Genomic DNA, 25,689 nt, shown 5'->3' with positions numbered 1-25,689 from the left:
CGTCCAAAAGCCACAAAAGCATATGCCAAAAATCTATTTGAAATGCCTCATATTTTATTTTTTCAACAAAGACCATAATAATGCCTCATTGATTCTGAGTTGTGGTTTTATCTGTCACACTTGTAGTTAACCCCTTTCCTTCTCCATAATGGTGCTTTTACTTCTTTTTTAAAGCTACTAAAGTATCTGGATTAATATCCAATAATTTATAGCTCTAATATTATTTGGAAAGGAATACCTTTAAAAATGACTAAGAAGAGTTGAATAGACCTCCCGAAAGGCGCAGTAATAAATATCTTATCATTCGAGGGGGTTACTGTTCCCAGGAGAAGACAAGAAAAACCTGCTTGGGACAGCCACCCACATTTACGGTGACATCCAGCCTTTCGGACAAGTGTACACAGCTATGCATCTCTCTGTGTGTATGATCTACCCCATCTTAGGAGCACGACACATGAGACAACTTGTCCCTTGTTCACACATGTCTCTGATGTCAGTGGAAATAGGCCATAAGATTTGCAGGCCTCCCCCCCCCCCCCGCCCACTTCCTTTCTTTGGTTTGCTCTTTGGCTTCGTCCTGAGGCTGAGGCATTTCCAGGAGATACATCCAGCCATAACAAAGCTCTGAGGAGCAGGAGAGCATTTCTTCCCAGGGCTATCTCGAGTGAGAAAACTCTTTTTCCAGAAACCTCCCAGTAAGACTTCCCTTCGCATCTCATTGGGCAGAAGTGAGTCATATTCCCAAACTAATTCCCGGTGAGAGGAACACAGTAACTAACCATGATGAGCCTGGACTAATTGTCTGAGCATCGAGTGGATGCGGGGGGGCGGGGGGGGCGCTGTGAGGTGGCGGGACGGGGATTAACACGTAGGCGCGCACATTTCCCTTCACGCTGACTGCCCAGCACAGAGTAAGCATTTTCACTGGGGAGACATGGGGTTGTGCGTCTTTGACTCATCGGCCGTTTCCTTTACTCACAAAGAATCCGTTTGATTGATTTTTTTTTTTAATGTAAAGATTGAGATTTGCTACTTCAGCAAATTATTTGGTTTGAGTTTCTGCATATCTGAAAGAGATTAATTTGATTATTTCTGAACCAGGTTACCATGGTTTACTATCATTTAGCAAGCTTGCCTTAGAAACCAGCAGCCCGAACTATTTACACCTGGAATGTTCATCGCTTGCCCGCCTGGCGCATCGGGAGCCTACCAGCAGCTCATGAACACATTGCTTCAAGTCTCCCCATGCGGGGCCTCACAGACATCCCCAGGTGGGGAAAGTACCACGTGGGCCTCTACCTTTTCGTGGCCCATGGTGACCACCGATGGCGCAAGAGAACATGATTCAGATACATCCTGACTGTCCCTCGTTTCCAACACTTCCAGTCCAAAACAAAGCACACATTTTATAATGCACGCATAAATCCATTATTCTGTATTGAACACAGAAAACACAGTAAAGAGAGGGTGGTGCTCTTTGAAGATTCTTTTTTGATGTTTCTCATACAAATATTTTTTTCTCATATAACAAGAAAAAAAAAAACACACTAATCGGAGTCCAAGGCATTGTTACACCATCGAGAGACAGCTGGTTTTCAGATAGCTTCGCAAAGTAACATCTGCCAGGGGACACAACACCTGTCATAACGAGCGCATTCCCATCACTGGCAACTCTGGGTACACGTTGCCAAAAGCGATTTATCAAAGCAACTACAGGTCATCATTTAAACACCCATTAGAAATCAAGGGCACCTTCAATCTTTGTAAGCTCACCTATCAAATGATCTGCACTCAAAAGCCCTACACAGGGGATGAGTGCCTATCTGACTGCATACAACAGGTCTGAACAATGGGTAATTATTTACAGGGACATTTATAAAGGGTGTCATCCTCGAGGAAGTGTGGCAATTCCCCTAAGCGAGCAATAACAGCATACTCATGCTGAATTTTCAAGAAACAAAATAAATATCACCTGTCATTCGGATGAGTCACTGCTATTTCAACTTGAAAGTTACACTTAAAAACAAAACAACCCACAAGATTATATGCTTCCAGCCAAGTCCACTATCTAGTGGCAAACAGCCAAAGTCCTGGAATTACTGCAAATGGTAGAAGTACATTCATAAAATATCAGAGTCTCCAGTAGAGCAGTGAAGTGCTCACTCAGGGGCCTCTCAGAGGAGAGACGCTATTAGGGAAAATAATCTGTTTTCAAAAAAAGTGGCTCACACAGCCCGTTTTCTCTCTTCAGGAAGGCTTCTACGTCCCTCCAGCTCTCTTTGTCCCTGTCCCTAGACAGACTCTCCTCTCTTCATTCCATCCTCTAGCTTCTCTCCACTGCAAGCTTCCTTCTTGAGAGAAGCCAATGAGCTATAGTTCCCTCTCTACCACCTCCACACTAAAGGCACGATCAGAACTCTCTGAAACATTCTAGCCAGCACCTCTGTGTGATGGCAAAATAGAAGACTCAATTTAAATAGAAGACTCAATCTAAAAAGAGGTCACAGTGCTCAAGAATGGCAGCTCTAGGTGGTAACAATTAGCACGTTACACAGAGCTTCCATAGGTCCATTAGTAGATCTGGGTTATTTTCAGATGGTTCTAATGATACTAGGGAAAAAACAAAAACAAAAAATGAAGTATTTTTTTATAACTCTGAGGAAGCAAATCACCAAAACGCAAATCACTGACTACAAAAGCCATGCCTTCTGCTCCCTGGGTGAGGTGACAGGGGATAATTTCCCACTAAGGCCTCAAAGAGATGCAGCCCCATCTAACAGAGCTTCTCACCAGCACAGTTGGCCATCATTTCAAAGCCATGTGGGGAGCTTTAAAAAAAAAAAAAAAAAAGCCCAAATCTCCTTCCCCCTATGCCCAGAGATCCTATTTTGGCCCAGGCATGACTGTGGTCAATAAATCCAGGAAGAGACATCGTTTGGAACATCCTGGAATTTGGAAGGCCATTTTAATTAGAGACACATGGCAGTCTCTGGGGAGTAGGAAAGTGAACAAGGACACAGACCCATGGGGTCAACCGTGAGTCATAGCTGCAGAACAAGGGACAGTCAATATGTGGGCATCCCTGTCACCCACACTTGTGCTGGAAAAACTAGCTAACATTTATTGAGTGCCTCTATGTATCAGATACCATCGTTAACACTGCGAATTTCAACACATTTAATTAGCATATAACTTTTGAGATTGGCACTATTATTATGCCTGTTTTATGTATGAGGAAGCAGAGACACAGAAATATTAAGTAACTAATTCAACGTGATAGAACCAATATGGAGCGGAGCTGGGATCTGAACACAGGTCATCTGGCTCAGGAATCAATGCTTTTAGGAAAAACATACTATAGTGCAAAACCTTCCTACTTTCACTGACACAAGACTATTTTACAAGTTTAGGAAGACTACTCAAAAACAAATGAGGGACATTAAGATGATTATGACATTGTGTGATGGCTAAAGCACCAGAAATGGTATAGCATGTTCACTAAAAAATCAGAAGGGAAATGCATCCCTTATTGACTCAGCAAATACTTACTGAACACCTCTTTTGTGTGTGGTACTCGGTACTATAAGAGGAATAGGACTGTGTCCTTAGGGGCTCGTACCCGGGTAGAAATGTAAGAATAAGCAATCATTGGAACATATACAAGCTACTACTCATCATTTGTCCTCTATCTAATAAACTTGTAGAAATTAAAGCATTTGTGAGCTGGTGTGTAGGGTCTTTTCTTTCTCTTTTTCTTCTTCATCTTTTTTTAACCACTGTCAAAATAAGTATACTCGTATATTATGAGGTATTTGGGCCTTCATTTCCCTCTAAGCCTCCAGGCTTATGAAAGGCAGCTAAAACGTTTCTGTGCTCCGACCCGCAGCTTGTTCTCTAATGGGACACCCTTGCTTGGCGGAGGTGGCTCCCAAATGTGGTTTTATAACACAGCCACTTGTGAAAAGCCATCCAGGGGATGATTTACCTTAAAAAAAATTTTGCTGAGGATAATAATATTTTGAACAACAACAAAAATGACAGACGTAGTAGAATAAACAAAAAAAACTTTGGAGAAAAAGAATTTTCATATGTGTTTACCATAGGACTAAGATTCATCTTATATTTAGCTTCTTCAGACTCTTTGACAATATTAAGCAAGCAACAGAAAACAGGTTCAAATTGCTCATAACGTGTTATACTTCCCCCTCTGAAAAGATGGGAGAAATATGTCTCCTTGTCATTAATGTACATATTATAAGATTATAGAGGTCATGAAATTGCCTAACTGGATTCTCAAAATAAAAGAGGTTCAACAAATTTACAAACATGTATTTAAAGTAAGAATTCTAAAAAAGATAGTTTCCCACTGATTTACAAATTGACTTTTCCCACTAAAAATGGGTACTAAACCAAAAAACCTCCAATGGTAGTTATTCTTCTGAGATTCTAAAAATCTTTATTGAATTCTTTTTGTTATCAGTATTCAAGAGATGTTTTACTGTGTCTTTTGCAAACAGTAACTTGAATGTTCATCTTTAAAAATCCTTGCCATTGACTTAGTCTCTCACTGCTCTGTTCTCAGAGAAGGATTTATTCTGTGACCACCTTGGTTGTTTTTTTTTGCTTTTTAATGGCTGTTAAAATTCACTCATTATTTCCAGGAATGGTAGACTGAGTAGTTCAGAACAACCTCCCCACTGTGAATAATCAGTAAAGCTGACAAGATACAAGCAAACAACCGCTATCTGAAGGTACAGATGAGCTGATGAGACAGTGAATCACAGAAGGGGACACCTTCAGAGGTGAGCCAGCATCGGAAGGCCATTTTCCCTAGGGCATAGTTGGCCTCACAGAGTTAGAAGCCTGACCTCAAATCATCTCAATTCCTAGTACGAAGATAAATCAAAAATAACCAGGCATATGAGAGGAACACATGACTGAAAACAAAGAGAAACAACAGATTACAAAGACTGAAACTAAATGGAGCTAGAAAATGGAGTTATCCGGTAGAGACTTCAAAATAAATGTGTTTATTGTGCTCAAAGAAAGACAAGATTAATATTTTGGCAGAGGACTGGAAAGGATAAAAAGACATCCAAATAGAATTATGAGAACTGAAAAACACAATAAATGGAATGTAAAAACTAAATTTATGTTTACCATCAGAACAGATCTATAAAGAGGGAAAGGTAGAATGGAAAAGAAATCAATAAAAATATCCAGAATGATATGGGGCGATACATAAGGACAGAAATTTGAAAAGCCATGAGGTAGGGTGCCTGTGTGGCTCAGTCAGTTAAGCATCTGACTCTCGGTTTCAGCTCAGGTCATGATCTCAGGGTCCTGAGATCAAACCCAACATCGACTCCATAACCAGTGGGATTCTCTCTCTTGGGATTCTCTCTCTCTCTCTCTCTCTCTCTCTCTGTCTCCCTCTGACACTTCCACCCCCTGCTCACACACACAATTTCTCTCTCAAAAAAATAAGTAAAAATAAAATAAAATAGAAATAAAAATAAGAGAGGACCTGAATAGACATTTCTCCCAAGAAGACATCCAGATGGCCAACAGACACATGAAAAGATGCTCAACATCACTGATAATCAAGGAAATGCAAATTAAAACCACAATGAGATATCACCTCACACCTGTCAGAAGGACTAGAATCAAAAAGACAAGAAATAACAAGTGTTGGCAAAGATGTAGAGAAAAAGGAACCCTTGTGCACTGTTGGTGGGACTGTCACTGTGGAAAACAGTATGGTGGTTCCTCAAAAAATTAAAAATAAAGATACCGTATGATCCAGTAATCCCACTCCTACGTATTTACCTGAAGAAAACAAAAACACTAACTCAAAAAGATATATGTACCCCTAGGTTTATTGCAGCTTTATTTACAATAGCCAAGATATGGAAGCAACCCAACTGTCACTGATAGATGAATGTATAAAGAAGATACAGTGTGTGTGTGTGTGTGTGTGTGTGTGTGTGTGTGTGTGTATATGTTTATATATATGTGTATATATATATATATGTACATATATATGTACATATATATATATATATATATATAAACACAAATGGAATACTACTCAGGCATAAGATCTTGCCATTTGCAATGACATGGACAGAGCTGGAGGGTGTTACGCTAAGTGAAATAAAGACAGAGAGAGACAAATACCGTATGATTTCACTTATATGTGGAATCTAAAAAAGAAAACTAATCGAAGAAACAAACAAAAGCAGAAACAGACCCATAAATACGGAGAACAGGTGGCTGCCAAAGGGGAAGGGGGTAGAAGGATGAGCAAATTGGATGAAGGGGAGTGGAAGATACAGGCTTGCCCTTACAGGATGAATAAGTCAGGGGGTTGAAAGGTACAGCACAGGGAACATAGTCAGTGGTAGCGTGTGTAGTGACAGATGGTAGCTACACTCGGGTGGTAAGCACAGCATAATGTATACAGTTGTCAAATCACTATGTTGTACATCTGAAACTAATGTTTCAGGGAAATAAACAGTGTGTGTCAACTATTCTTTGATAAAAAAAAGACCAAAATATAAATTTTTGAAAATAATATAAAAAAATATTTTCAAAACAAAAATTAAAACAAATATGAGCAAGTGACATAACTAAATTGATTAAACTATTTTTGTTCCTGAGCCTGTCAGTTGAAGGCATGTATACATTATTCTGTATTCTTTTCCCTTTTGACTACTTATTTGTTTTATTAATATCCACGACAGTGACATCGCCTTACAGTCCCCACTTGTGTAGCATTTATCACTCGAAGTATGCGATACCACTGGGAAGGGTAAGTCACACAGGTGGTGTTCTCCCATTTTAGGGGCCCTTTAAGGTGAGAGGCTTCCTAAGAATGAAGGGGCAATGCTCCCATCCAGGATGCACGTCTCGAACCCCTGTTCTTCCACAGACCCAGTTCAAGGTGATCATCAGGCAGAAGCCAGGCAAGGTCAAACGTCTGAAATTTTAACTTCCAAGTTAAACCACATGCTTTGTGATCAGATAGGGTGAAGGGTTTTTATGGTAATAAGTAATCAGTGTCTACTGGGCACTTTTTTTTTTAAATACAGGCATAATACCAAGAAAGAGATGAGTCGGTACACCTGTTAACCTAAGAAAATACCCATGGGAGGGTAAGAAGTGGGTACATAATATCATAAAGCATGGCAGTCTAAAGTAGGGGTGTATACGGACTGCTACAGAGTGCTTCAGAAGGAGCAGGGCATAAACAGTAGTGCATTAGCCGAATAAATGTCAAAAGGCGTTTGCTTCTTCCCAAAGGAGAGAGGTGAAGCAGCCATACAGCAATTAGGAAGAAAACGAGGACACAGGGAAGCAAACACAAATGCAGCCAGAGGGTCACTGGCTTTTGACAAAGGGGCAGGTGCAGAAAGCTGTGACAGGTGCAGGGATGCTCGCAACAGCCGGAGCCCAGGACCCCAGCTGCCTGGTGTCACTTACACTACTCACATGTGAGGGGACTGTGACAATTTGTCTCCCTGCAGATCTACCGCTCTGATGGGTGATTCTTTCTGTTTGGGGAGTCATTTTTTTTTCCTGAGACAACCCAGAATACATCGGTAAAGAAATCAAAGTTGCTGCCACTTGTAACAGACTTTCATGGAATCTGTAATTTTAAACGTCTCTAACCGTTGCCAGTATAAGGAAGGTGTCCCTATTCCTCTTCCTCAGATAGAGGATCCGCTGCTCATGTTTGGCCGGAAGACCGGGATGCCCCAGTGCCCTCCATGTGGTATCCCTGCTTCCTTTCGGATTGTTCCTTGTTTTTCAGGGCCGTCTTCCCACCGTGTGGAAATCAGGTTTCATTATACTATGCTTTCCCGGCCTCATAAGAATGAGGCATAACATAGTGAGTGGTTGATTTTAAATTTAAGCCATGAGGGCGGATGCAGAAGAATCAGAAATGTCAAGTCCTCCGCACATCATCCATGTATGTGCTGCGTGGTGAGAGCAAGCGCTATGGCTTCGCGAGCTGAAGCACCAGGCAACGGGCGCCTTTCACTCTGATGGCTTGAAGTCAAACCTTCGTGAGCTCACAAATGAGCAAGGTTTGGGTTCTTCCCCTCCTACCCAGTAAGTGTTTATTCAGATTATAAAACAGTAATTGTTGGCGCAACAGACACCCTCTGCTTGAGAGAAGCCGTTGGCGTTTTTATAGCAAGAAGTGCATTGGCAAAGCGGTGGCAAAGTTCGTTCTACCAATATTAACCCTCCGTCCTGAATGTGACCAACGCTCTCAGTTTCATGTCAGAGTTCTCCAACACCCACCCATAAATAAAATACAAGTTGGACAGACTAGTTTAATTGACATTAACCCAGAGTCGAACATTATGATGGAGTAGCATTGGAGAGTTTAAAATAATATTTTCACACACCAACCTTTTGGGCTTTCCCTCTTTTCTTTGATTCTTCATGAGGTCTGGTGAGGTCCGTACAGGCTTCTAATGAGCCATCGAAAACATCATGCCTCGTTGGTCCGTTTTTAACACCTGAAATCCAAGAGGATTTGAAGATGTTAGAACTTTACATGGACTGAATACTAATGCAACTTAAGCAAAATAAAGATTAATTTATGCATACTGGTAAGATGAAAGTACTAGTCCTTTTAAACATACGTTGCATACTTGCTCTGTGAGGTCTGTTCAGAACTTTGAGTTTATTCCACTACAATGTCCCCAGCAATTCACTTAACTCAAGGGTCAGAAACAATTTTTGCCTGTCAGGTGACAATGAACCAGTTCTACATACAGTATCCCATCTGTCCGGTGGATAATGCAAGAAAACATATGCCCAAAACTTAGGCACTATTCCATCTCCAATTTTTAGATTTTTACATAATGATCCAAAACGAACTCAGAGAAAGCAGTTCTGTGTTAGAGGAAATAAGTAATCTCAGCTTTGGGGTCAGATTTACTCTAGAAAACAGTCTTCAGTACAGTACAAAGCTTTAGGTTTCAACCTACAAGTGACAGATGATTCTATTCCCCACAAATTTCCACCTCCAACCAGCATCTTGCCATGAAGACATACAAACCAAAAAGAAGACATTCGTCAGGTGAAATGTGGTTTCATTAGATGCTGAACAGTATAGAAATCCTACGTAACCCACAATGAAGTATGATATGTCTGCTTTGAATCTGCTACTCATCTCTCTTTCCTCCCAAAATAGTTTACCTATTATAGGACTTAGTTGGTATTTTGAAGGAAGACTAAGAATACCAGCTATCACGTATATGGTCTCAACAGAATAATGCATAAAAGGCAAATAGCAGCCTAGGGGACACTCATGTCCTAGACATATCAAAGTGATGGTGAGCCACTCCACACAACCCACCATCAACATCATCCAACTAGTCAGTCATTGATGCTTTTATCAACAATGTCTAATAATCAGGGGTTACCCACTGGAGATGCAGAGATACACAAACACTGATCCTACTCTTAGGGAGTTTACAACCCAATAGACAGTGTAGACATTGAAAGTGAATATAATACAAGGCAAAAATACACTACGTGCCATCAGAAACTAAAAATCATACAACATGAGAATGACTGCTTTGCGAATGCTTCAAATAAAATAGGATGCTCTAATAAAAGAAGTAAGATTAATTTTGGAGGGCCTGATTTGAAACTTTTAACTCTTCTTTCAAAAAACAGGATGTATATGTCCAAACTCGTTAAGTTGTTACATGAAGTGTGTGCAATTTTTTGTATACCAATTACATACCAATAAAACTTAAAAAAATAAAAACAAAATAGGATTCCTGTTAAGTGAAAACAAAATGCACAGCAATGGTTAAATATTATCTTGAATTCAAACTACTTGTTATTTGCAGCTTCGACCCCAAAAAGTGTGTTAAGGTCAGGTTCTGAATGACCTTATACTAAACCCTAATACTAAATCCGTTTTGGAGGTACTCAAACCGATCACATGCTGACCCCACTGTCTCCGCGGTGATCTTTAATATTTGAGGTATATTCCACTTCTCTCCCAGCAAGCTAACCACAGACCTTACTGAGGAGATGGGCTATTGGACATGTATTCTGAAATTGATAGTCTGTTCTAAGATCCAGCTATTCTACGCTTCTTTTACTCATTTCGAAGGTAAGAGTATCTATCTATGCATTACTTTCCACTACGTTCCACAATCAATGTTTGAAAATGCTTAGAACTTCTAATTTCTAGAGCAGGATATGGATACAATGTTTCTCATCTTTAAGATCTAAGATTACAAGTAATTAGAATATTAGAATACATATTAATTATACCCACCATTCATTTAAAAAAAATCTAAATGTTTACTCAAAGCAAGAGTATATAAAAATAAGAAAAGTAGAGGACTACAGATATAATTTGGAATCCAATGCACTCCTGTTAACGCACCATTAGTAAGTTTCCCGCTTGCTAGTGTGTCCATGTTGAAAAAGATTGTTATAGCCACCTGCCTCAGTTCTAGCCAGCAATAGGTTGTGAAGCATTTTGTAAACACAAAGGTCTAAAAAATGTATCATAACCTCTTAAAACTTAAGACTAATATTACTAATGGCATCTTCACGTTTTCTCACATAATGTAATCACAAAATGATATGAGTACAGATGTTCCTCAACTTAAGATGAGGTTATGTCCAGATAAATGCATTCATTCTAAGTTGAAACTATTGGAAGTCAAAATGCGCTTAATGCACCTAACCTACTGAGCATCATAGCTTAGCCTAGCCTACATTAACCATGCTCAGAACACTTACAAGAGGCTACATTTAGGCAATGTTACCTAACACACAGCCTATTTTATAATTAAGTGTTGACTCTTTCATGTAATTTAACGAATACTGTACTGAAAGTGACAAATAGAATGGCTGTGTGAGGAAAGGATGGTTGTCAGTGTGTCGCTTATCAACTGTTATGATTCTGTGTTGTCCTGGGAGCTAGGGCTTGCTGCTGTTGCCCAGCATCACAAGATAGTATGGAAAGAGCGTTATACCACATATCCATGGGGTATACACCGCATATCGCCTGCCCCAGGAAAGATGCAAATTCAAAATTCCAAGTACATTTTACTGAGCGCATATTGCTGCCGCACCATAGTAAAGTCAAAAAATTATTAGGTCGAATCATCGTGAGTTGGGAATCCCCTGAATTATGTGGTTATGTAAAACAGCATCTTGCAAACTCTGCTACAGCAATTTGCTACTATGCTTCCTTTAAGGATGTTTCAGTAAACCATAAGCAGCTGAAAATGCAAAGTAACTGTAAAAGCTAGTAGGACAGAGCGGCCAGATTTGATTAAGAGCGGCCAGATTTGATTACTTGCCACAGCCCAGCAACAAATACTTCCTCTCCATCTCCCCACTGGCCCACCTCTGATGACTCTTGCTGTTTGCTTCAAGTGCTACAGTTTCTCAAGGTGGTCATCAGCTCTCCTCTCACATCCCAAGGGTGGTCTCAACATGTCCCATAACGTCATCCCCTACTCAACAGTCCCAACTCCACGTATCTTGCCAAGAGGTGTGTTCCAGCAAGGGTAGGATTTGATATATCCAACTACCTAATAGACTTCTATCTTGAATGTCGCAGAGAAATTTCAAACACCACAACCCTGGTCCCTGTTTGATGAATGTTATCAGCCGTCTACGGGTCAAGGTTGAAAATCCTAGACTCCTGTCCCGCCCTTCATTGTCATTCCAACTTCATGATACGAGGAATTCCCTTAGTTTTCAAGAAAATGGTCAGAGAGTAGAGACCCTCACAGCCCCAAAACTTTTACTGTTAAATTATACTGCCTGAGATTTCATCAATTAGAAATTTGTTTGGGTTAACAATATCATCATATACAAACACATCCAGGAAGGTTGGAAAGAGAACTCATTCACTTCTCAGTGTGAATTAGTTAAATCCTACCTCCACTCACCTAACAGGGATGAGCACGATTAAGAGGTGGTTTTGATACTAAGTGATGCTTGGAGGCAAAACCAGGCTAACGCAGCATAAAGACATACTAACCTAGGTGCTAGGAAAGGGAGAGAGGTGCAAAAAAAACACAAAATGGGTAGAGACTTAAGGTTTCTGAAGGCTCATTTAAGAATCCATATATTTAACATGTAAAAGGATATCCCAAAACTTAACAATATCTCACCAGGAAATTTCTTCTGAGTCCCTAAAATCTGAATAATGAGTTATTTAAGAACAACGTAGAATGTAAAACCTTAAGACTGTAGAAAGAGCCTTAAAAGACTCCTAGGAGAAATCCTTTCCATATATACTTTTGGGACTTGAGATACATGCAAGTTATTCATGTGTTCTATGCAAACAAAACCCAGCTAACCAAAGGAAAATATATATATATATTCATCTAAAAAAATATGAATTCAAAAATAAATCTAATCATGATCACCAAAAGATATGGAATACTTTCCTTTATAATCACTGTAGAGATCATTGGAGTAACATCTTTCAAATTCCCTGATACTTGCATATGATTATCTCGACTGTATCTTCCCTGTCTAAGCTCTGTTAAGGGAAAGGATAGAGCTTCATATCAACCTTATCTCCCCTTATATTTATGCCAATACTTTGGACATTGTAGGTGAATAGCAAACATATTAATGAATAAAGGAAATAGATGAACAAATCAATCAAATAATGAATAGATTTTAACACCTTCCTTATAGCCAGTCTTCCTGTTAAGGCTGACCAACCTATGCTGAGCTGTTGGGATTGCTTACCTACAGTGAGTAGACTGACAGGTTGTGGGGAAGAGGCTTGAGAGAAATACTCTTCTCAATACTTGTGTGTTACTTGAATTGTCAAAAGATTCAATCATTACTCTTCAATTTAAAATATTTAAGAAATACATATATAGGTATGCCTAGTTACTTGGTACAATAGTTAATTCACACTTTCTCTTGAAGAAATACTCAGAATATGCAAAATAATGAATATCTAAATGCTTATGACTGGATGGGCTTCATTCTTATTAAATTTTTTTTTAAGATTTTATTTATTTACTTGACAGCGAGAGAGCACACAGCAGGGGGAGCAGCAGAGGGTGAGGGAGAAGCAGGCTCCCCGCTGGGCAGGGAGATGGATTCAGGGCTAGATCCCAGGACCCTGAGATCATGACCCGAGCCGAAGGCAGACGCTTAACCAACTGAGCCACCCAGGTGTCCCCTTACTGAGCCATATTAATCATTTTCTAAGTAATAGTACTATTTAACGTGCTTTTTCCTGCAAAGCCAGGATGAAGCCTCATAATCCTTCCCAACCCAGAGCTACAGGCAGTGACCACTGACCAAGGGAAGTCAGGCAGACACGATGTGTTCTCTCACAGGGAGGAATGCACTAAGAACATCGTTATCATGAAGGCTGTGAGGTAATTTAAATATGTGCTTCAGCATAGACGATATGATACGAATATGTGTGCTAATTCTCCTCCATCCAAAACAGCCACTCCAGGAGTGGTCAGTTAACAGGTTAACAAATACCACACTCAAGAGACAACTCCCAGAAATCCTTCCGCCCAGTTGTTATTAGACATTTTGCTAATTGGCAAAATGGATCAAAGAAATGAGCTATAATTGGTGACGTCATCAGTTTGTTAATCAGCATAATGGATGTCAGAGATGTTTCTCCAGTTAAATTCATGGACTCAAGAAAATTGGAATTGACTAATATATTACAGGGGATCCCTCTCCCCATGTATGAATAACGTAGCATGAGCTGCAGCTTGTATCCCTGGGGATGACATCCAAGACTTGATCCCTAAACGGCCCTATGAGAAACTGCAGGGTCAAAGGACATCTGGTGGCCTGATGCTGACAAGTTTACAGAAATATAACCCTAGAATTTTGTCTGTGGCTAGTACACCTTTCAGATAAGGTATGGAGGGTTCACCTCAAGGACAACACCTGGGACTTCAGCATACAGGTCTGTATTGTGGACAGTTCTCCATCTGCTTGCCAGTAGATGTTTAACGTCTGTGTGTCTGAGACTAGAAGAGTCTAGTCTAATCTTCATCAAACTCTAATAACTGGTGACCACTCCCTATGAAAAAGAATCTAATAGTCGGCCAGGGCCAAACTGCTGAGATACAGCAAATGTGTGTATTGACATGTAAAATTTTATCAAGCACACCCAAGAAGAAAGTTGCATATTAAACCAATGGACAAGGTGAGGGTGTGGGTATGAAAGGGCTTCCTTCTGTTTTTGCCAATGGCCATGAGGCACCACTGGAAGCATCTCAGCCCCCTGTGTCATGGAGAAACAAGCAGGAGCCAACTGTGCACTGATTCAGCAGGACCGGTCAGTTTTCACCTACTCGGCAATTAAAATCAGTCTCAGGCGGCGGTCTCAAGAGCTCTGGTGAGCAGTGCTACGGGTGGTGGAAAGCCATCTCAACAGTTAAGTAACACCAAGCAGCTTTATACACTTTCTGTCCTGTGGTGTCAGAGGTCACAGCAAGAAGCGAGATCTCCACTCCCATGAAAATGTGATGTGGACATACTCCCTGCACTCAAGCTACCGTTCCAGGTTTTCTAGGCCTCGAGGCAAGAACATCCAAATACTGAGGAGCTTCCACCTAATCTTCACTGGAAGTGATTCATCTGCAATGTGAGAACACACTGAAAGCCACATACCAAGTGAAGACTCTAACAGATTTCCAAAACAGCTTCTATGCAATGAACGTGCTTGATGAAAACCATCTGCTTATGGACTGACAGCAGTATCTGGCAGTACCTATCTGTATGAAAAGGCATTTTCAAAAGGAAAACACATAAAATCTTATTGTATGTCTACCTCACTAAATGTTTGCCATCAGTTTTGATGATGGGAACACTCAGTTTGAACCCCAATTAAGTGAAAAGTTATTCCTCTCCCGAAAATAGAATTCTGCTCTTCTCTTTAGACTTATATTACAAAAAAAAAAAAAAAAAACTGCACTCAATTTTATGTGAGTTGTGTCAATAAAAATTCTGTTAAAAATGTCTTTTTTTTCTCTTAAGGTAAGTACCTACATATCTTGATTTTGCCTCCTGGGTCACAAAGCCTGAGATAGTTATTATCTGATTCATTACACAAAAAATTCATTGACCCACCTAAAGTGGATTATATTAAAAAATGAAGTTAGATCTGTTACTCTACTGATGCCAGTATGGAAATATCTAACATTTTGAAAAAGCAAATCTTAAGGGGCACTTGGTTGGCTTAGTCGGTCGGTTAAGTGTCCGACTCTTCATCTCAGGGTTGTGAGATGGAGCCCTGAGTCGGACTCCGTGCTGAGTGTGGAATCTGCTTAAGATTCTCTCTCTCCCTCCGCCTCTAACCCGACTCAGGCTCTCTTTCTCCCTAAAATAAATAAGCAAATCTTAGTAAGATAACATAATCCTGTAGATGCAATAAAATCCCCTTGAAACATCTACTTGTACCTGTTGGGCATGCACGCGTGCGCACCCACACACACATTGCCTGGAAGGAAATGCACTGAACCACTGGCAGCATTGTTTCTAGCAGACACTCTGACCGGTTCGTTCTCCATGAAGCATCCCGGGTGACGTGAACCACAGAAATTACATCTGGCGACTCCCCTGTGTAAAACCCCCAGGGGCTTCTTATCACAGTTAAAGCAAACCACTCCAAGTCTTGCCAGGTACTCGAGCCCTAGGATCTGGCTCCCAGCTGCCTTTCTAATTCATTTCTTCCCAGCCTTCCTTCAGCCCAGTGAGATGCAGCCTCACTGGCCCCTGTGCAGTCCCTGCAAGCATTTTCTACCTCAGGACATTTGTACTTGCGGTTTCCTCAGACTGACCCGTGATTCGAGCAGTTACAGGGCTCCCTCCTCTCTGCTGCCTGGCCTGAGATCTAAGGTCGCCCCTGAGAACTGCCTGCACGGCTGTGGTTGTGTCTGTCACGTGGCTCGCAGACTGACGTTGTGCTCACCTTTCTCCACTATGCCTTCCTCACTAGGCGTGACCTCTGTGAGAGACACACCCCGTTCCCTCCTCTGCCACCTCCCAGCAAGCTAGATGGGTGCTCGGGACACACACATGTCCGGGGAACCAACAGAAGGAGGTAAGCGAGCAGGAGGACAGGAAAATCTCCTCTTTTTAGCAACTTCTGTTACAGTGAGCGTATATTTGCATATTGTTTATAAAATGAGAGAAGTTTAAAAACAAAAAAATTACTGGTTAATGCAATTTCAGAGATTATTTTAAAAAATAAATAAATAACAGTTTCTCTCTGTTCATGTTCTCCTTATATTTGTTAGTGAACCTCCCTGTAACTTGTTCTTGTGACCCTAACTGCACACTATCTACCTTAGAGATCAACAAGGGCAATGAGTACAAGTGAACTGCAAACAAAAACTGACAAAAAAGACTTTTATTTCAACATAGAGGATTTGGAGGTATCGCTTGATGTACAGAGTATTTTTACCGATCCCCAATTCCAGCACATACGGACTGCTGACAGGAAGCTGCAGGCTCTACCCTCCTGTCTGCGGAAAACTCCCAGACAGAGGTGGGGAACCAGCTGGGCTGATCATAGACTACTTAAAACATCAGGGGGTCTTGATTTTCTCACTCTAAAACGAAGGGATCAGATTTAGGCTAGACAATACATTAAGTGTCTCCTGCCCTAACATGCAATGATCTTCTGTCTCTGTGGAATGACATAAAACAAGGCAACTCTAAAAGATATCTTTATATTAGACCACACAGAATGTCTGTTCCATCTCTGAGTAAAATTTAGTGACCGCAGGGCCCTGGCTGCACCCCACTGCCGTGACAGCCCCCATCATGTGATGCTGAAATCTGAAGTCTCCTGGAAGGCCCAGTGCTTGCCCCTCATGGTCCTCCACGTGCCCCAGGCCCCAGGGGACGGTGGACACGGGGCTGAGTCCTAGAACATCCTGCTTCCAAGGAGAACTGCACTCTTATCTTAACAACACTGGGGTTATGGGGTGCACCACACTGTCTGAAACCAGCCTTTTTTTCACTTAATTTATATTCGCATGCCATTAAATATTATTCAGAGGCTTTAAAAATAAACAAGATAAAAACTGAGAAAAATGAGAATGTAAGCTTTAAGAACAGGATATTCTTAACTACCAAAACAATTCTATATATCTACTGATTTATATTAACCTTAGAGTCAACAAGATTTTAAAATAAATATTTTGAAAACACAACTAAGCCTAACCCAACATAAAATAGTTTGTCAAATTTTATATATTTTCAGAAAGCTAAGATATAAAAAATAAGGTTAAAAACATACAAAATTAATTCTTACATGAGACTATTTTGGGGAATTTATACCCAAGCAAAAGATACACATCAGTGATTATTTCCACACCCATAACTTTTCCAGCTTGAAAAGGGCGGTTAAAATCATGGTGAGAGCAGACAAAAATTGAAGAATAAAGTTGGTCTTATAAAAATTTTAGCCTAATCTTTACGTAAAGATGGCTAAAGTTCAAGATTTCATCACTTTTGACTGCTGACATTTATTTGTGCTTGTAATCAGAAAGTGTGAAATGTTTTCTAATGTTGTTACTTTTGACACAATTACCACAATTACAGAATTCGTTACGATGGTCACAATTAAATTACACACAGGAGAAAATCTATTTAAGTGATACACTTAAAGCAAAATAAATAGAAGCCAAACAAGGCCTGTTACAATGAACTTCTTACCCTGAGCAAAAATGTTTTTTTTTCTTTATAACTAACATTGCCCAAAGTTTCTTCAAAATAAATACTGATAATGTATTTGCACATTTACTTTCTTGTACCTTCTCTCTTCTTGATGGATTCGATACCTATACTGCCTTACTTTCCCTTCTAAAATAAACAGCCTCATTCCTCTAGCAGAATGCTTCTGTGCACAAGGTCATGTTATCTTTGTAAGAGGCTCCAGAGACAAGGGAGTGTCCGCTCCAGTCAACTATTCACATTAGGCATCACTGGCTCTTGGCCCCTACACGGAAAGGCTTGGGAGAGATGTATTCCTAACAGCAGACTGGACCCAGGCACCTAGAAACTCCAGAGGGGGCTAAGCACCTATCCCTACAGAATGCATCACTGGAAAATATCACACACACATTCTTTAAAATTAAAAAAAGGAAAAAAGGAACTATTTAATTATGGAAAGGTGATGATGACATTACAAGACGGCCACACCAGCACATATTCCTGCAACAAAGGTACTTGTAAAGGAGATTCACATACTTCCATCGTGTCCACTGGATGACGGTTCCCTTCCTTCTGTAGCTTTGTCCACAGTACGATCACCCACAAAATCGAGCTCATGATCACGCTGCTTTTCACCGTCAGATGAATTCCACATTCGAGAAGTGCTATCTTCTTTCTGCACGCTTCTCACGTCCAGCAATTCTTTCATTTCCGTGCTGCTCCCCTCCAGAGGAGTGAAATCGCCATCAAGTCCCTCCCGTCCATGCCCCTGCGGCAGAGTGGGATCATCATCCACATGACAGCATCTGTTCCCTCCTGCACGCGGGCCTGCTCTTCTCTGAGCACCAGCCTGCTGACAACAGCCTGGGGTTCCTTCAGCGGCACACATTCCCTCAGAGGTCAGGCAACCCCATATCATGTCTGCTGTGTGCTGTGTAGGCTTCTGAAGACCGCAGCTAGTTTTTGCTGTTACATTGGTCATGTCAACTGACCTGGGATTTTTACCAATGCAGGAAAAGTCAGCCATCTGCAGTAGGTTTCTTCTCTCCCTCTGAGAAAGACCTCCCCTGCAGCTGAACCGAGCAAGGCCTGAAGATGGCTGAAATCCAGGAAGAAGAGCCTCTGAACTCCTTTCCCTAAGATTATCAGGTGAAAAATAATCATCGTACGAGGACACCCCACAACCAGGAGTCTCAACAGCAGGCCCAGCTGGGAGCTGCAGGTGGCTTCCCGATGTCCACAGCTGCACCCGCGGCCCGGCAGGCTTCCCACCGCACCTCTTCTTCTTCAGTCTCTCTTCGCGGGGTGCATCTGAGTTCTCAGATGTTCTTTTTCTCTTTGCTGAGGAGCTCTTGGATCGTGAATGTCCCGAAGGGCGGCGTTTGGTTGCAGATAACATAGGGGACAAGCTGTGTTTCTCGTCAAACACCATCCTGGCTGCTCCCTGCTTGTCCGGGGTGACTACCTCACCCGCAGGATCTCCCGGCAGAAGAATCTCTTCTTTGGAAAGACTACCCATGGGTTTCCGAGGTGTTAACTGACTGAGGTAACCGGGAGATGCTGATGAATGGATGCTACTTGTTCCCAATGCAGGTGAAGAAACACACACATCACTTTTAATTTCATCCATAATTCCTTCCAGTTTCCCTTCCTGACTTCCACATCTCGCGTTTCCACAAAGATCATCAAGAGATGAGTGCAGGTCACCAGCAAAGGATTCATCTGGAAAGTATTAACAAAGAATTAACTTTTTAAATGGTTTCAATTATTATAAAAGTAACTTTCGGTTAACCAATAAAGTAGCACTTCTTAAACATAGTTATTAGTTAAAAAGAGTACCGACCATATCCTGGTTCTTCTCATTTCCACCTGAGGACACCTTTCAGGCCAGCATTTTTCACTAAGGAACCAGGCATCGAGGGCATGGGGGCTGTGGGGAGGGGACAAACCTCTAAAACTGTTACGCTCAGTTTCTGAACATTCATATACATGTGCACTTCCTTCCAGGAAAAGCATCCACACCTTGTCATTAAATTCTCAAGGAGGTCAATAATTCTAAAAGGTAAGAACTAATGCTACCGTCTACGTCAAGGTCTAGCCTTCCACGAAGCAGCCCGCCTGAATTCCCTGTCCTCTATGCTGCATCTATACTCAAAAGCAAACCACCTGGGAGATCTTATGGTTCTGACTTCCCACATGCTCTATACATTTCTTGAGAGCATTGCTAGGCTGCCACCCATTTCCTGAAAACTACACATGTTCTACTTCCAGGCCTTCCCTTCACTCCACGCTTTAATCTGGGTCAATCCTACTCAAAACCCACCTCAGATGTTGAAAAATCTCCAAATCCTCCCAGTTCACCAGGGCTAGTTACACACATCCTCCTCTGTTACGCAGAACTTTGCCGGAAGTTCCCAAAAGCATGTGTCCTATTTTTATTAGTATTCCTATCTGTCCCTCTCAATAGCCTAGAAGCTCCCGGAGCACAGACACTATTTTCTGGAATCTGAAGCCTTTAACCCAAAACTACTAAAGGCTCTCCTTCTAAAGAAGAACGGAGGTAACCAGCAGGGAGTGGAGGGAAGCCCCTAGCAGGGGTGGCACTGTCCCCACGCCAAGTCAGGGAGCCTGCGTGTCTCCAAGTGAGGAGCTAGAGATACAAGACAATTTTAGCATGAGCAGCTCAACAAGCTTAACACACTTTTCAAAAAGCTGACAAGCAGTGTGCATGTCATGAAGCATAAATTCTGAGGTCAGACTGCCGAAGTTCGAATCCTGGGCTAGCCACTCACAACCGATGTCAACTTTTACGAGCTATTTGACCTCTCTGGCCTAGTTTTCTCATGGACACAAAGGGAGTGACAATGGTATGTACTTCGTAGGGCCAGTGAGAGAATTAAATGAGGTACAGGATATAAGACACTGGAAAAACGAAATCTGTTAGTTACTACCACTCGTGTCCAACTTATATAAGAACATCGAGTAAAAAATAAAAAGAAAGAGATTATTTAAGACAGATGCGTAATTTTGATACACACCGAAGAGATTATAAGAATAAGCCCCACTTACAGGAAGCCGTGGTTAAACTCCTGACACCTTCCCACTGTTTGTCACCTGTCACTGCTGTGGCTTTCAGAGCACTGCTACTTACCTGGGCCCTTCTACGGAAGGGGTGACACTGGGTGGTTATATCACATTTCTTAAAACTTACTCAAAGGAAAGCTATATAAGCATGAAAAATTATCATTCAAAGTGAAACACGGGCCCCCACATTTCAAGTGTACGTATAATATAAAACCCTAATTTTATTCTTTCCAACACTCTGCTTCTAGGCAGAAATTCTGCCATTTACCTTCTAATTTTTTTAATGATGTCTACACACCTCACTGACCCCCTTCAGTCACACGTTCCAATATCTTTACCCATGGTGTGAAACAAGAATTTCTCACACTGTTCTTGGTAAGACAGTTTATACTGCATGCAAGTTAGTACACAGAACATGAATTTTTAAAAAAAATGAGCAATTGATTCTGTGCCAAGAAAGCAAATGCCTAAGAGAAAAACTGTAGGAGCCAAAAAGGAGGTTTAACTCATGCAATTTCTTATGCCCTAATTGTATTACAATACCTATTTTTTATTTTAATACCTAATTTCAGGGTAAAATTCATGAATTCTAGTTTTTAACCAACTGTTCTTGACATCAGAAGATACTCCAAATAAGAAAATCACCATGTTCTCATAGTTTAAATATATCACAGAAAAGAAAATAATTTTACCTGAACACAAAGTATCATGTGAAATGTTCCAAGAAGCTTCACATGGGGAGTTAGCTGGGTTATCATGAGACTTTTCAAGCATCTGCGAAGCTGAAAACATAATCGCACACTTCATCAGATACAACTCTGACATGTTAGTAGATGAAGCCCATGATAAGCCAACACATTCTGCTCTTCCACACAAACATCGACTTACACCTGGTCCTTCATTTCCCAGACCTACTACAAAACAATAAGCACAAAAAACTTACTCAAATCTATTACGGATGATGAGATTCATAAAAAATAATCTACATGTATCAGGTTAAAAAAGGATTAAACCATAGGATATAAAGTTAGAAGAGATTTTGAGGGGCACCTGGGTGGCTCAGTTGGTCAATGCACCCAACTCTGGGTTTCGGTTCAGGTCATGATCTCAGAGTCCCTGGATCAAGCCCCATGTCAGGATCTGCGCTCAGTGGGGAGCCTGCTTCTCCCTCTGCTCTTCCCCTGCTTCAAGCCTGCTCACTCTCTCTCAAGTAAATAAAATCTTTAAAAAAAATTTTTTAATATAACAGAAACAAAGAAAAACAAAAACTAAGGCATGAGATACTTAGTCTAAAAGCAGACTCCCTCAAAAGAAGAGCTTGATTATTTTTTTTAAAGGAAAATACCCCAGAGATTTTAAAAATTACAAAGGGGCTATAAAAAATAGGATTCTCAACCTATACATCCAACACTACACACCCAATATGTGCTTAGAATATATGCTTTAAAACTATAAACTCGACATAGGCTTTAAAAATCTCAATGAAGCATAAGATTTTCTGGAAGAAAATATTAACAAAGTCTACCCAGAAATAGATAAAAATCTGTTAGAATCAAGAAACTAAAATACCTAGGTAAAGAGAAAAAAACCCTTCTAGCACAACTTACTCACCCAACAATTTGCCTTTCACTTTATAAAATGCAAGCACTTACAGGTAGGGGAGAGGTTCTCCCTTTTCTCCTTCATCTCCTGTAATCTCCTCTCCATTAGACTATGCTGGCCGCTGCACATTTTAATTGTGGGACTATACATCAATGAGCCATTAGATTCAAATAAGAGGACAGGTACATCATTATCTGAAAATAAACAGAACTTTATTTAGCTAAAAAAATAAAAGGCCAGAAGGTTTAATACTTCAACAATAGGATTCCTTTCGAGGAACAACCCCCTCCCCCCACACCCACGGTCTTCCTCGTCCCCTGCAACATCATTACCCACTGCTACCAAGTCTATCTTCAGCCCACCAGCCCACGAGCAGTAACACTGGTGCGAAAACTGCTGGCTAACGTTTGCTGAGGAATGTCATGCACCAGGCACTGGGCTAAGCACAACACGTCACTGTTTCATTCAACCTTTCCCAAACCCAGTGCATCAGATTATCAGTCTCCCCATGTAAAGATGAAGAAACCAAGACACAAAAGTTAAGTAACTTGTTTATATCCAGGATCACACAACTAGTGAGAAGGTAAAGGCAGAGTGCAATCTGGTTCCTAAATGCTGATGAAGAGCAACAGAATACATCACCCCAAACATGTCACTTTGGCATAAGGATTATTTTGAGCAGAATGCACTTAAATCACAGCAGGTGAAAGAAAGGCGCTCTGACACTCCCCACCCCACCCCAAGCTTCTTCCTGAAGGCAGGAGATAAAACTCCCCTTTGAAAGATGCACCCCCTCCACTTTAGCACCAGAGAAGGGGAGCTGACGCCAAGAGAATTCTGTAAATCAGGCCTTATTAAAGGACCTCTTATCCTCCTTTGGTTCCCTTATATCTTACTTTTCCACAATTGCCTCTCCTTGTTCAACATAAGCACTAAGGTTCTATGAGCTGAGAACCTAAGATGGGTGTAGAAACAGTTCTGCCTCTAAGAGTAGTGTTAACTCTAGGTCTCAGAAACCACCACCACTAACCAACCCTCTCCGACCCTCAACAGACACACATATCAACTTTGGGGTCAGGAGTCCGTCAGCCATGAAATGATGGCTAAACTGGGTGTGGGTGCACAGGTATGTGTTTTTCTGGAATCCATACCTGGCATATGCTTCAGGGCTCTGACCACCTCCCCTCACCCACCAATAAAAAGACCAAGAATCATTCAGTATCTTCTTTGCAACTCTTAAGCCTGAACAACTCTAACTACACTTCTGCCAATATGCAGGCATGTCAGTTGTATCTTTAATACCTTATATTTCTAGTGTTTAAAAGGCAATTTTTATTAAGATATAAATTTGATCCAAAAAGATAAAAGTTTTTTTTCAGTACCATTTTGCCAAATTCTTTTAAAATACACCATTACTGTAAGAAAGCGGCCCGAAAAGCAAGAGTATAAAGCTGACAGGACAGTGGTAACAAGGGCTGACCTGACCAGACCACAGAGGGCAAGTGGTGCTGCAGGGCAGGTGAAACACGGGGTTCCATCCAAAATACTTTTCCTTACGATGACCTGAGGAAGTAGAAGCCCTGGGTGGGGTGTGCACCTGACTTTCTGGTTTACACCCTTCTCATGCAAGTACAGCTGATGGGTGGTTGAGGACACAGCGCCTCTAGGGACCAGTCAAGGAGCCGCTAGGAGGGTTCCCATGGGGTTGATGCTTAGAGAAAGATCGGCGGAGGAGTCAAGCAATCATCCAGAAGCAGGGGGTAAGGATCATGGTGGGTAACTGGCATCAGGCAGAAAGGGATGTCAAGAGTTACTCCATGTGTCTCTGGCTGGAGCAGCAGAGTAGAACAGTTAGTGAGAGGCTGTTAGGGAGGGACCAGCATGGAACCAAGAAAAAGAGGCCTGATTCTCAGGCACTGGGATGACTCAGCACAAAAACAAATGATAAAGGCAATGTTTTTGGAAATTATCCGGCAGCACTGTATATACAAGCTAAATGTTCTAGTCAATTCTGTTGCATTACCATGACAGATTTAAAATAAAGCTTGATAATTCTGCATGAAAAATTTCAAAATACAGAGAATTTGTAATATGGCAATATACACTACAACAAAAAAGTAGAGGAATTAGCACTTCTTATTTTTATGCCATGCATTATATAGTTACCGAAATTGCTTACATGTATCACTGATGTGTTGGGATTGGTCTGAAACACTGAATTTAGGTAGTGAAAAAGGCAAAAAAGAGAAATGCAAAAAACACATATGGTACTTTAGAGTTTCATGATGTTGTAAAGTATTTTTATAAATCATTAAAGGAATACATGTAGCAAAAAAAAAAATCAAATTTTAAAAATGGGCAGAAGATCTAAACAAGACATTTTTCCAAAGACATACAAATATCCAACAGGTACATAAAAAAGAGTCAGCACTACTCATCAGGAGGGAAATGCAAATCAAAACCACAATGAGATTCCAACCACATATTAGAATGACTATTATCAAAAAGACCAGAAATAACAAGTGTTGGCATGGATGTACAGAAAAGGAACTCTTGCATACTCTTGATGGAAATGTAAATTGGTATAGCCATTGTGGAAAACTCTATGGAGCTTTCTTAAAAAATTAAAAATCGAACTTCCAAAAGATCCAGTAATTCCAATTTTAGGTATTTATTTACCTGAAAGAAATGAAAACACTAAAAAAAAAAAAACAATAAAGGAAAACACTAATGCAAAAAGATATCTGCACCCCCCCTCAGGTTCACTGCAACATTATTTACAAGTGCCAAGACATGGAAACAACCTACATGTCCACTATGGATTAATAAAGAAATGGGGTATGTACACACGCACACACACACGCACACACATACACACTCAGAGGAATACTATTCAGCCATAAAAAAGAACAAACCTTGCCATTCGTGACAGCATGGATAGACCTAGAGCACATTACACTGAGTGGAATAAGTCAGACAGAGAAAGATAAATACTGTATGATGTTAGTATATGTGGAATCTATAAACAAAATGAGAAAACAAAAATCAAAACAACAAAGCTCATGGGTAGAGAGAACAGACTGGTGGTTGTCGGAGGCCCCGGGTGGGGGGATGAGCAAAATGGGTGAAGGGGCTCCAAAGGTACAAATTCCCAGTTATAAAATGAATGAGCCATAGGATGTAATGCATGGCATGGTGACTACAGTCAGTAACACCATACTACAATTTGAAAGTAGCTGGGGAAACCGGATCTTGAAAGTGCCATCATGAGAA

At 40.9% G+C, this 25,689-nt stretch overlaps 1 protein-coding gene across 3 annotated transcripts in view; it reads right to left on the bottom strand.

The window, feature by feature from the left end:
* Positions 1-25,689, bottom strand: part of MCPH1 (microcephalin 1) — a 249,919-nt gene that overhangs the window by 177,075 nt on the left and 47,155 nt on the right. For 2 of the 3 annotated variants that reach the window (XM_028099833.2, XM_028099835.2), the window contains 4 exons: positions 22,467-22,610; positions 21,507-21,596; positions 18,268-19,452; positions 8,425-8,534 (listed from right to left, as the gene is read on the bottom strand). In XM_028099833.2, the coding sequence (XP_027955634.2) occupies positions 8,425-8,534; positions 18,268-19,452; positions 21,507-21,596; positions 22,467-22,610 (1,529 nt within the window). Of the gene's footprint in view, positions 1-8,424; positions 8,535-17,238; positions 19,453-21,506; positions 21,597-22,466; positions 22,611-25,689 lie in introns of those variants that run through there. The other variant, XM_028099834.2, reaches the window with a different exon arrangement.

Source organism: Eumetopias jubatus, unplaced genomic scaffold, assembly GCF_037043125.1.
Source record: "Eumetopias jubatus isolate StellerSeaLion01/CBP00866 unplaced genomic scaffold, mEumJub1_p1.0 scaffold_2, whole genome shotgun sequence".
Taxonomy (NCBI): domain Eukaryota; kingdom Metazoa; phylum Chordata; class Mammalia; order Carnivora; family Otariidae; genus Eumetopias; species Eumetopias jubatus.
Note: the sequence above shows the minus strand (reverse complement) of the source record. Positions and strands in the feature narration are given on the sequence as shown.